At 33.5% G+C, this 13,183-nt stretch overlaps 2 protein-coding genes across 2 annotated transcripts; both read left to right on the top strand.

Annotated features, from left to right (window-relative positions):
• The first annotated feature begins 3,210 nt into the window (after positions 1 to 3,210).
• On the top strand, positions 3,211 to 6,634 carry LOC135685462 (uncharacterized). The gene is made up of 2 exons (XM_065201411.2): positions 3,211 to 3,531; positions 4,085 to 6,634. Exon 2 carries the CDS (start codon positions 4,110 to 4,112, stop codon positions 5,229 to 5,231), a length of 1,122 nt encoding a protein of 373 aa, XP_065057483.2. The 5' UTR covers positions 3,211 to 3,531; positions 4,085 to 4,109; the 3' UTR covers positions 5,232 to 6,634.
• Positions 6,635 to 9,077: 2,443 nt separating this feature from the next.
• On the top strand, positions 9,078 to 12,177 carry LOC135685488 (uncharacterized). Its single transcript, XM_065201451.2, has 2 exons — positions 9,078 to 9,219; positions 9,842 to 12,177. The coding sequence occupies exon 2, from the start codon at positions 9,861 to 9,863 to the stop codon at positions 10,953 to 10,955; it is 1,095 nt and encodes a 364-aa protein (XP_065057523.2). The 5' UTR covers positions 9,078 to 9,219; positions 9,842 to 9,860; the 3' UTR covers positions 10,956 to 12,177.
• The last annotated feature ends 1,006 nt before the right edge of the window (positions 12,178 to 13,183 follow it).

The raw sequence follows: 13,183 nt of genomic DNA, 5'->3' as shown, positions 1-13,183 counted from the left end.
CACTCTGAAGTCAAGGAAGCGGAATTTCCACCAGAGCAGGAGCCAAAGCCTTCTCAAGCTGATAACAATGGTAATTGTAACATTATGGTTAATTCATGTATGGAAGTCAACAGCAAAGAAAACTGTCAAAACACTGCTGGCAACGCGGAAGTAATTCAAGACGAAGTAGATAAAGCGAGATTGGCGAAGAAAAAAGATGGAGACAAAAAGGAAGATCGAAGAGATAACAGTGAAAAGAGCTCCGACAAAATTCGCTGCATAGTGAAAAATGGCCAATCTTTGGATGCTAGGGGAGGCAGAAGGAGAAGGCCAGAGACAGAATTTGGAAAAGCTATGGTTTTTATCCTTACCGCATACACTGTTTCCTATATACCTGCGGTCGGCTTATTGGCCTATAGACAGTTTTCTGGAAAAATGTATCATGAAACAGTGCTGCAGTATGTTCGTTTACTAGCTTATTGCAACTCCTTTTTCAATGCAGTCATTTTCATCAGCTTCAGCACTGAGTTAAGACGTTATTTAAAAACACTTTTCAAGCTAAACTCAATTTGATTTAAGTTAAAAAGCGCCACAAAAGGAGGTGACTCTTATGAGGATCTGAAATGCAAAATACTGAGGTTCTTTGGGCCATAAAGACCATCTCAATAATGCATTTATGGATAATGTTTATGACCGCTTTGAAATAAAGTATTATGTTTTACTTTTACAAAGTGAGAACACAAACAGTTTCTTCCCAAATACATCTGGATTTTTTTCCGACATACACAGATTTCATAAGCCCTTTTTTCTGATCCCCAGCTAAATTTGAATTCCTATTCACTGCTACCACCAAAGTACTTCTTAAGTTATACGTCCCCAGTTCTGCGTCATCGTCAAGTCTTTGTAACATCGTCAAAGCTTATTCAACATATTATTTCTTTAGCACAGCATATTTCTCTCTCTTTTGGATTATACTCAGTTATTTATGAAGGATAACTAATAATTATAAGCAAGAAAATTGCTTCTAACTGCTTTAAATTATTGATCGACATTTTCAAATATTGGAAGCTGAAAATATATACGTGGATTGGGAGATATAAGAAACAACAATCCTCATCATATTTGTATGAAAACTTTCATAATTTTTGAAGACAATTTGTGAATATCTTTTTGAAGTGTTTAGGTCTGAGACATCCAAGATGTCACTGCTTGTGGATTTAGTTGCATGGCAGTTTTCAAAAGGATCAGGCTCAAATGCAACTTAAATTTTATTTGAATTGGAAAGTTTGTTGGAAATGTTGTCAACCTATCTCTTTTATATCAAAGTATATTTTACTCATATATAGCAAGCAGGCTGTAGGTGATTTATGTTTATTGCAGAGTTGTCACGATTTCTCGATTCGTGAATCAGTATATTTAAATTTTATTATCTAACTCCTTTGACACGCACTATACAAGTTTTGCTCTCCGTGATTCGGTTTGTAAGATTTATATATTTCACAGGACTTACGTTTACCGAATAACAAGAGGAGGATCTTTTTTGAACGACTTTCTATTCCTCTTGACTCTCTGTCTTTTCTTTCTCGATGTGTTTTCAATATTAACAGCTGACCAGTAATACCTCTTTAAATGCAAATCTTGAATGGGCAAGCTCTGTCATATTTTGAATTTATAAGTTTTTATGTTTGCCTCTTAATTAAAGAAAGGCCCGATTATTTATCAGTATATTTAAATTTTAACCTGTAGCTTTGATTTCCAAATACAGTATTGCTTATAAACTGCGATGTTTTGCATTTGTTCAATTTCTGCAAAGAGATTTTTTTCCGAAAAGCAAAACTCCGAACAAGAAACGTCAAATATTTACAAAATAATCACGTTATCAATTTGAAATCTCAATCTTTTTTCTAAGCTAAGATTCTGTCAAAGTAAATTTTTCTTTAGGAGTTTAATTACATCTTCATATTGACATAAAATACGATTTACAATAATTTCTAGACCTCATTATTGCGTCAAACTCGTTTTTAGAGATTCTTCTATGTTCGATAGATAAGCTGATGGAAGGGAGTCTTTGCGTAAATATCAAGATGCTTTAAAGTTAATCACATGCAGAAATATATAGCCGTGAACAGAAGAAACAAAGCAATGTAGAGCAACGTGATGACTGGATTTGAGCACATATAAGCGTAGAATTTACTTATTTGTGGATTTCTTCCTTTTGGTTTTAATTAAAGTACAGGTCCATGTCTGTGCAGGCATTAAAATGAGATCGTGTGCTGGATTTCTCGAGAAATAAATGTTGCTTGAATATGATACCTGCTAATTTGACTTGATAGGTACAAGTAGGAGTTAGCTCTATTTAAGTATGTATAATAACGTTTGATGCCCTGATAGCAGTGAGATCAAATAATTAGAGAAATGAACATGCGGGTATTTTTTTTCGAATGAGCCAGCCCATGAGCCATGTCACATTGCTACATTTCAAGACGTCGACCTTACTCGTTTCTGCAACGATACAGCATCAATGATTAGAACGTTATACGTCTAGGCCATGTTTGTTAAAATGCCAATCCAGATTCAAAAAGTTCTCTATTAACGATCAAAAACTTTAAAAAATCTTGAAAAGTCTCTTATTATCAAGAAAATAGCTTAGCTTCTTGTGAAACCGGAAGTTGCAAAGACGTTTTTGCAAGCAAAATATTTGAAAATACGTTAATAGCATATCCAATTTACACTTAATATTAGTATTATAGTACTGAGTAATCATATTTCAAGAAAAATGTGTTAATTATCCTAAAATAAAAATTTAAGTGAATTGTCGCTTTCAGTTCTCATACACGTTTTTTTGATAATTTTATCACGAGTAACGATTTTTTTAGAAAATTGTTGGTCACAAGTCCCTTAATCAAGGTTTTTCGATAGGTACTTGCTTGGAAGTGTGCAAGTATCATTCCTTTGCTACAGCCAATTGGATATACTATAACCGTAATGAAGAATCACAAAGGGATGCTAGGCAAAGAAAAAACTTCAAAGTGAATAACTAGGTCAAGCAATTGAAGTTAAAAAAGAATCTATGCTTTTATTTAGGCTCTTTCAAATCAGGGCAATTTTTTGCTTAGAGACATAAAAAAGGATTTGAAAACATGCAGTGCAAGATAAATGATTTTCTGAGCTGTCAGATTGATGGAAACGTAAAAGATCCAATCACAACAGAACCGTTGATTAAAAATATCAATGAAAATAATGTTTGCAAGCGAAAAGTGGCAAACGCAAAACAACATAACAAGACAGCTGGTATGAATGTTTACACATCTTTACAATAAAGTTTGAAGAGGTTTCAACTGCATTTCCGTGAAAACAAATACCAGAAAGCAATAGCAGCACGTTTTCCTGGACAGAAAAGGTATCCGTTGGCAGCATTTGCAAAAAACATTCAAGAAAGTAAACAGTGCTTGAAAAGAAATGGGCAAAGATCCTAACTTGTAAACTTTTATCATTTCCGAATGCAGAATCACAGAGACACTGATCTACGCATGTTTGTTACGATTTATTGAGGTAAAGTTACGTAGAAAGTACAAATTATCGTAGTATATAATTTTTCTTTCAAGATTTTCTGTTTGAACGATATGTTTGTTTTAGATGGGATGTGCCTAAGACGTTTCACTTGCAGTCTAATACACACCATCAAAAGCTAATGCTTTATGCATTTAAAATCAGACAGTAAACCATTGATAAGTATTAGAACTTAAAAACAGAACATGTTTATTATTCCTCTATTCGGAAACGTTAAAGGACTCTTTTATACTTTTATTTATATATATTGTGTTTTACTTAATGAGCACAAAGAAGCCTTTTAGTGTCAGGTTTGCAAGAATTAGGACATACATAAAGAATAAATTAGGACAGGCAAAATTCATATACATGAGGTGCACGCTATTCTTTGTTCCTTATAGAATCAGTAATTCATAAACAATTTTACACTTTTTATTCCATAATATGTTTTCTGAGAGGAAAGTGATTGAATTTGGAAGGTTTTGACTGCAATTGTAGGCAGTGTAGTGAAATAAAATGAGAAACAAGCTTTTATCTACCCGTTCGTTCCTAGCAGTTTGCACAAAGAAGTTTGCACGGAAATGGCAGGAGGAAAGCAAGAAATTCTGTACAATATTCTCGGAGTTGGAATAGATATTTCAAACTTGGTGCTCAACTTTTCCCTTGCATATGCTTTGAAGAAGCTCAACAAACTAAGAATCGTATCTTATTTGTTCATTTTCTGGTTGAGTGTTTCAGATTTCCTTGTTGGTGCGACTGGATTACTTTATCATATTGGATGCCTTTTACAGATTAACAGCAAGATTGTTTTTCTTCTTCATGTACCAGTGGTGCTTTTTTTGCATTGTTCTGGTTTTCTCACAATCACAATCGCAATAGACCGATGCATTCATATGAAGTTACTTAACAGATACGGCAGTTTCATGACAATTCGAAAGAGCCACGTGATTCTTGTTTTGAATGCAATTAATGCAGCTGCCTCGCTTGTTTTCAAACACTTTTTTAAAGAAATATTTTTATCAATTTTCTTAGTTTTGTTTTTCTTTTTGTGCATTGTATACATTTCGACGTACCTCTCAATCAGAAAGAATGTCAAAAAGATTGAGCTTCATTCTGGACTGAAGAGCACTGACTTGTCTCCACAAAATGAACATCGCTGTGCTGATCTTGTAAACGATCACGACAACATTGCAAATGTCACGTGCACAAATAACGTCAATCAATTGAATGTTTTACCTATCCAAGAAACACGTCTTGCAAAGCAGGAAGAGAAAGAGAAGAAATGCTCTGCAAGAAAACAAGATTTTGAAATTTGTACAGTATCAAACAAGGAAAGTAGAGAAAAAGCAGAAAATAATTGCCACAAGGCTGGAATTAAGAAAAGAGATGCAGTTGAAAAATCGCATTTGAACAGCAATCGTGACACTCAAAAAGTCACTATTACTAGGAACAGAATGAAAAGGCCTGAAAACGAATTTGGAAAAGCGATGATCTTTGTTTTAGCAGGCTTCACTGTTGCCTTTTTGCCAGTTAATGTCATTCGTTTGCTTCAAATGCTGTATCCAAATTTGGTAGACTTTTCGTCGATTAGATACATTAATCTGCTGCCAAATTGTTACGCATCCTTAAACGCTGTGATATTTGTAAGCTTCAGCAGTGATTTGAAGCGTTTTTTCCAGTCTCGTATAATTAAAAGGCAATAAATCTTTATTGTGGGTTATACGGGCATATGTACCTCTTTTAAAATCTCAGCTCACGTCCCGTTTCTTAATTTCCTTAACCTCCATAAGACTCAAAACAATAAAACGTTTGATGGCTTTGTATGTTTTATTACCATACTTAACATTCACTAGCATCTCACATAGTTGCTTAATTTGGAGAATTTCACGCAAGAGTGGATTTATTTAACTCCCAAGCCACTTCTCAAGTTATGAAGAACGGATAGCGTCCCTAGATAATTGATGAGAAAAGCAATGTGCTACAATTGTCACTTATTTTGACTTACAAAGACTATTACTCGCCAAAGTTCTTTAAGAGTCAAAGTGAGGAAACAAATGCATCTGTTCATATTGCATTTGATATTGATGATATTGATATTGATGATTTTTGGAATAAAAGATTGGAATTAATGGCTATTTACTTATTGACTCATTGGTGGCTTATTAGTGACGGGTTCGGTCATAGAGTGATGGAGTCCTATGAAAAATTGCCTTCACGAAGTATTGTTTATTACTTTTTCAATATGAAGACAGAATATTCATGAAATTCAAAGTAGTATTACGCGAAATAATATTTATTAGATTTAAAATTATTAAACTGACATCATGGTTCGCTTACCATTTTTCTGGCGTTCACAACTGACGTAAAAACTTATTTGGAAGGTAGCTGTCACAATGGGGTTGGTAGCATTTTCTTCGGAGAAGGGAGAGGGGGGAGGGAGGGGAGAGAAGAAGAATGTGTATCATCGAAACGTTGACATTAAGTCCTGCTGAAAATTCCAAAAATTACATTCATTTCTGCAAATCACTACTTCAGACAACAAAATGACGTAATGGAAGATTATGAACACCAGTTTGTACTTATGGCTCAAAAATGACCGTTTAATTTTGTTCGAGCCTAATCCCGCGTTCTGTCTTGTCTACTAGATAGAAATTATCTTGTTGAGGGGGCAAGTCTAAATTCCTACTGGTTATGGCAATCATTCTATCCATTCGTCTGAACCAATGAAAGATGCATTATGTAAGCATGCGCATTAGTGCGAAGGCAAAATTAACAATCAAAGGCGCTCCACAACATTTAATCCAAACTGTTATATGTAGCAGTTGCATTTATAAACCACAACTTAGTTATCACTTTTCTCATGGCAACCTTTTCTCTAAATTTTCTTAGACTTTTTATTTCAGACTGGCTAATTTCCATTAGTGCCAAGAATGTTCCTCCCACAGAGTATATTATGTGGTTTAAAAATAACGACATTGACATTAATTGCGCATGCGCATTTGAAGCAATGCCTTGAATAAAGCGGCATTCCAAACAGTTGTAATTGTATTTTGCTTATACATTAAATCTGTCCTAAAATAGCAAAAAGCTAAGGTTTGAATACCAAAGTTACTTTTTACTCATTTATTTATTTGTTTATTTATTTATTCTTTTATGTATTTATTTATTAATTTGTTTATTTATTTATTCTTTTATGTATTTATTTATTAATTTTTATATTTTTTATTTATTTGTTTATTTATTTATTTATATATTATTTGTTTTTATCAATTATTTGTTTTTTCACTTATTTATTAATTATCTATTTACTTATTTTTTACCGAAGTCTTTTCAAAAAACTATCTTTGCATTTTGCTGACAATCACTATTCTTATTTTATAACATGCATATTTTAATATTCTTGCAGCAAATGCCATCTGATGACATTTTCAGTTTAAGGGAATGCAATAACATGACATTTTGTTTATAATCACAAAGAAAACAGAAGTGGGGTCAGATATACAAATAATTAAATGCTCAATGTTACCATGCTGTATCTAAAAATAAAATCTGTGCCATACCTTGGCCAAGCCTTGTTTAATTAATTTCAAACTCAAACTAACCTTTTAACGTTTTATCTTCGGGTTTTTTATTTGTCCGTAAAGAGGCCCTAAGATTATGAAAAATGTTCATTGTTGGATTTGGATGAAGCATTTTCTGCAAGTAACATTGTAAAAACTGCTATGGAGCCTTATTTATATCAATAAAATGCTATTTTGAAATGATTCGATCAGTTTTAAACCTTGTTTTTATCCCTTAAGAAACCTGGTGAAAAAATAGGGGTATAGGCTAAGAGAAACGTCTTTTTAGATGAAATTGTGTTTGCTAAAGCCATTGCAAAAGTAGGTGAAAAGCTGTATTTTTGTTAGTAAAACATTTTTTGAATTTGTTGTTTATGCTAAATTTGCCTCTTTTTCGAACACGAGAAACTTCTTGTAAAAGTAAGGTTGTAGGTTTAGACAAATGTCCATTTTATAGAATCAAGTTTTTTATAAATGCCTTACGAGAACTGTTCAGAAACATTTTTAATTAACAAATGACATTTTGAATTGTTTTTGTCGGTATTATGCGATTTTATTTATTTTGGCTCAAGAACGTTTGTAAAAAGAATAATCTAAAACGACACTTTTACTAAGCCTATAGCCTACAATTTTTCTAAGAGTTTTACCATAGTTTACCAACCAGACCTTTATTGCAAAAAGCAGATAAGTAATTTACAATTAAATTTAGGTGCTAGATCTAATTTCATTATCTTTCTACTACGTGCTAAAAATGACTGTGACATAAGATTTTTAACCAAGTATTCAGCATGATTCTGATTCTGATTATCTGATAGTTTAAGGATAGGTTAAATCTAATTCTAAAAAACCAAATTTGATAGAATGATTTACCAGTAACAAAGTATGTCCAATATATTGATTAAAAAGAAAGTTATAAGTTGAGGACATTGAAAAAGTATCAACAGAAAGAGTTTTTAACTGCCAATGATTATCAAATGTCTGCATGTCTATAACTCAGTTTATGCAGCCTTTGCTTTCTACACGTTGCAGTAGTAAATACATCAATTCTTAAAATGCTTTATCAAATGTCATATGACACTTGCCGAATTCTCATGAAGTGGCAGGAGCCGAAGTGGCATAAGTATTGAAAAATGGAGCAAACCTGCAGCCTATTATTATCTCTCCTGATCCTTTGCATGCATTAGAAGCAAAATCATTAAATATCTCTTGACATTATGGAACATGCATCTAAAAACAATATATTTTATGACAGAGTATATTACGTCAGAAGTAGGGACGAAAAGATCAAGAAAGAAAATAAACAACCAGTTGCGGAAACATATTTCATCAAACTTTCATCAAAAACGAAAGTTTCGAATCATTTCTTGTATTTCGGCAGATTTTACTCGTTGCGATTTCAAAGGAGGGTTTCCTAATTATCAACGTAGTGATATTATATTCTCGCTAGTCCTTGAGGATGCAGTCGAACAGAAGACACAGATAAGAAATATTTGAGTTTACAATGAGCTGTTTTTGTTAAGCTTTCGCAGAGCCTACATTGAACTACGTATTTGCGATATTTAATGGTAATCTTGAAGAAAATTTTTATAAATAGCAAACAATTGAAAAATGTAATGATGTCACTATGACGTCAATATTGATTTGATTGTCATGAAAATTTCAAGTTATCAATGTAGTACAAGGAAATAACAATGTCTTAGTCTTAGGCCTCAACTATTGAGTGAACAGGCGATTTTATGGGGGCTAATTAGCTCCACAATCTTGACTTTACGATGCTTAAAAGAGCTTTGCCCAGATAAGGCGAAAAAAGATGTTAGCAAAAGGAAAATATTCTCGCTAGGTATCAAAGCCCTTGCTTTCTTTGAGCTGACAGATTGATGGCAAGATAGAAGATCCAATCGAAATACTACCTTTGATTTAGAATTTAAATAAAAACAATGTTTGCTAAAGAAAAGTGGCAATAGTATTAAACAAAAGAAGCAGCTGATATAATTGTTTACATATCTTTACAATAAAATTTGAAGAGGTTTCAACTGCATTTAAGTGAAAACAATTATCATAAAGCAATAGCAGCACGTTTTCCTGGAGAGAAAAGGTATCCGTTGGTAGCATTTGCAAGGAAAAATTCAAAGTAAGTATATTATGATAGGAAAAGAAATTGGGTTGGACACAAACTTGTAAACTTTTGTCATTTTCGATTGCAGAACCATAGAGACACTTTTCTACACTTGTTCCTTTCCTTTTGTTAAGGTAAATTTACTCAAACCATTCCAATTTTCATTTTTCCTTCTAAGATTTTCATTGATGCTTGAAAGACTTGTTGCTTGCAATGCCTTTCTCTCTAATATACATTATTCAGGTTTTTCATCAGTAACATCACCGACTGTATTTAATGCTATGTTTTCTCGGGCATCGTTTGCTTCAATCTGGAAAATTTTGAATTATAATTTGTGTCATACAATTGAAGCGCTAGCTATTATAGAATGGGAGGGTAATGACCGCGCCCAGTGGGACCATGCCCCTTTGGCCTCCTTTCCGTAATTTATACCAAATTAACTTTCCTTAGGAAATTTGATCTACCCCTCCCTACCCAGCAATTTTAATTAATTTTTAGAAGAAATGTGTAGACCATATTTTCAGAAAAGTAAGGGGGGGTAATCACCCCCATACAACCCTTGGCGCCGTCACTGGTGTAATATAACGAGTTCTAACGTGAATCAGGTTATTCTAACCCGTTCAAACTCCGTTTATAGGAATAGTAAAAGAATTCAAATGGCAAGCGAAAAGCAAGAAATACTTCGAGATGTTCTTGGCATTGCAATAGATATTTCAAACTTGGTGCTCAACTTTTCCCTTGCATATGCTTTGAAGAAGCTCAACAAACTAGGAATCGTATCTTATTTGTTCATTTTCTGGTTGAGTGTATCAGATTTCCTTGTTGGTGCAACTGGATTACTTTATCATATTGGATGCCTTTTACAGATTAACAGCAAGATTGTTTTTCCCCTTAATGTACCAGTGGTGCTTTTTTTGCATTGTTCTGGTTTTCTCACAATCACAATCGCAATAGACCGATGCATTCATATGAAGTTACTTAACAGATACGGCAGTTTCATGACAATTCGAAAGAGCCGAGTGATTCTTGTTTTGAATCCAATTAATGCAGCTGCCTCGCTTGTTTTCAGATACTTCTTCAAAAAAATATATTTTTCAATCTTCTTAATTTTTTTTCTCTTTTTATGCATCATATACATCTTGACGTATTTTTCTATAAAAGAAAATGTCAAAAATATCAGAGTTCATTCTGGCCCTAAGAACACCGTTGCTGACTTCTCTTCACAAAATGAACATCGCTGTGCCGACCTTGTAAATGATCAAAATAATCAAATCAACATTGGAAATATCACGTGCACCAACAACGTCAATCAGGTGAATACAACAGGCATCAGAGAAGCATGTTTTGGAGGGCAAGAAGAGAAGCAGCATAGAACTGTAGAAAGGAGAGAAATGTCACCAAACAACTGCCATAGGTTTGTAGCGAAAGAAAGTGGTGCAGGTGAAGATGACCATTTAAGCAAAAATCGTGATGCTCAAAAAGTCGCTTCTACTAGAAAAAGAGGTAAAAGACCGGAAAATGAATTTGGAAAAGCAATGATCTTTATTCTAACTGGATTCGCTGTTTCCATTGTGTCAGTTAACATAATTTTTTTGATTAATATCTTGTCTCCGAACCTGGTAGCCTTTTCATACCTAAAATACATTGGTTTGCTTCCAAACTGTAACTCATCTTTTAATGCTGTGATTTTCATATACTTTAGCAGCGAGTTAAAACGTTATTTTCAAACTCTTTTATTACAAAGACGATGAACCACTATTAGGCTCTCTACTGGCATTTTGGTCAAGAGATGACATATCATTCTACCTAACCTTCCTGTCCACAATTGTCCTAACCTTCCGTTACCTCTCATTAACTATCCTGAACATTTTCATTCATCACCCAAGTCACTCACCAAATTATTAAGCAAAGGAGAGGGAGATAAAGGTAAATGAACCAGATGACCAGTATACTTGAACTATTAGTCTCCAAAGTTTCTCTAAAGTTAACGAGAGAAAAGGAAAACATCAGATTATTTACGTGTAAGATGAATGGGCTGGAGTTGATGAATATTTATTTTACTGTTCTGTCCTTTATGTCTCACTTCACGGAGTCAGTTAAGAAATTGCTACCATGTGAAGTAATGTATAATTCTATTTTAATATTATTGATTGTTAGATGATTAAGACTATGATAAGTAATGAAATTTAAGTAATAATTATTTGTTTAAGATCATATTACAAGCCATGTTTTAAAGATGAAAAATATTGTAAACTGACTATATGGTCCTTTTACCACTAAAGTTGCGTTCACAATCAACGTTGAGAAAAGTTGATAGGATTTTCGGAGATGGGAACATTGGTATCATTAAAAACAGTCATTCATTCCTGTGTGAAATTTTAAAAGCTAAAATTTATTTCTGCACTTTACTATATCAGAAAACAAAATTATTGAGGATAAATGACATACGAAATAGACATTACCATTGCATTGCATTACCCGCTCGTTTCTTATATTACTTCCATGGGCTTCAAGATTATTGTGGTCAAAGTTTTTTTTATGCAATGATTTTTTAAACGGCTTACTTTTATGAAGTTTTGGTTTAACGATTCAAGAATATCTAAACCCCCTTTCGGAATTTGACTAGAAGAATTAGCAGTGACAGAAATACTCCTTGATTTCTCACAGCACAAGAAATGTTTTCATACATGTGTTGTTTTGTTATGCTCATACAAAAATTTTTCCCAAAAAAGGCATATAGGTATGGACCGCCCATGCTTTGTCCTCTTTATTCCTTTTGCAAACAGTCTCTGTATAAAGCCAAAGTCTATGGTTTTCAATTTATATCTTATGTTTTTCACTTGAAGGGAACTGCTTTACATTACATCTTGCTTGATATCACAATGACACTACAAGTAGGATCAGGTTTAGAAACATTGAATTCTGTAGAGGAAGCATGAAATTTCAAAAACACTGGGCACTGGGCCTTGTCAAAAAAGCCTCATACTTAAAATTTTTTGATTTTGTGTTTTTCTTGACTTTAGGAAAACTATACCTTAAAAAAGAAAATGAAAAATTACTGTTTACTATGAGGGGGGGGGGTGGAAACTATTCGAGGGGGAGACTCATGAAATGTAAAATAATGATGATCTATTGTCAACGCTCAAATTCTCAACGTATACGGAAGGGCTTTACTTTGGTAATGGAAGTGTACAAATCTGTCTTGATATTTTAAGTTTTTTTCTGTTATATTTCGTAAGTTTACAAAAAGCATGGAACCAGCTAGCAACAAGTGTGACTTTAAAGAACCGGCAAGAGACCAGTGTCTAGAAAGTCGGCTTATGTCAAAGCTTTTTGTTGTAGACATTCTTTGGATTGAAACATGTTGAGACGATCAGGAAAGTAAAAAAAAAGGAGAAAAGATTGCATCTATCATAGAAACTGTTTAATGTAAGGTTGACAAGTATTGGAATTTCTGTAAGGTCTGTTCAATATTCTGCTGCACTTGTGATGACAAGAGCATGGAAATAACATCACGTGAAAAGTTATACGCGGAGTTAGGCTGAGAATCGCTAAATCTTTAGAGATGGAGTTGACGCCTCACCTTTCTAAATAAATTTTCTAAATAATTCCGCACCTTTTGATACTAGTGAACCAATCCCATCAGTTTACCAGTTTCTATATTCTCTTTGTAGGCAGGACGCAATCGTGCAAATGGGCGCAGGAACTACATGATTTCAGTCTACTTTCTATCAAAATTGCTTATCAGGATGGAATAAGCTTGATCCACAAAATCATACTAGAACCACCTGTTACTGTTTTTAAATTAAAACTGCTATTCATAATACATCCTCCTATTGCGATCTGTTTTTGGCATCTACGAACCATTAGGAATATCTTATATTACATAACTTAGGGTTGGCATTAGCAAATTGAACCCTCACAAATACAGACACAATTATAGGGATACAATTAACCCAATGTGCTCAACAAGTGATGG

This window comes from Rhopilema esculentum, chromosome 15 (assembly GCF_057945365.1).
Source record: "Rhopilema esculentum isolate cy_ngs chromosome 15, ASM5794536v1, whole genome shotgun sequence".
Lineage (NCBI taxonomy): Eukaryota > Metazoa > Cnidaria > Scyphozoa > Rhizostomeae > Rhizostomatidae > Rhopilema > Rhopilema esculentum.
The sequence above is the reverse complement of the archived record's forward strand: the minus strand, read 5'-3'. Positions and strand labels throughout refer to the sequence as shown.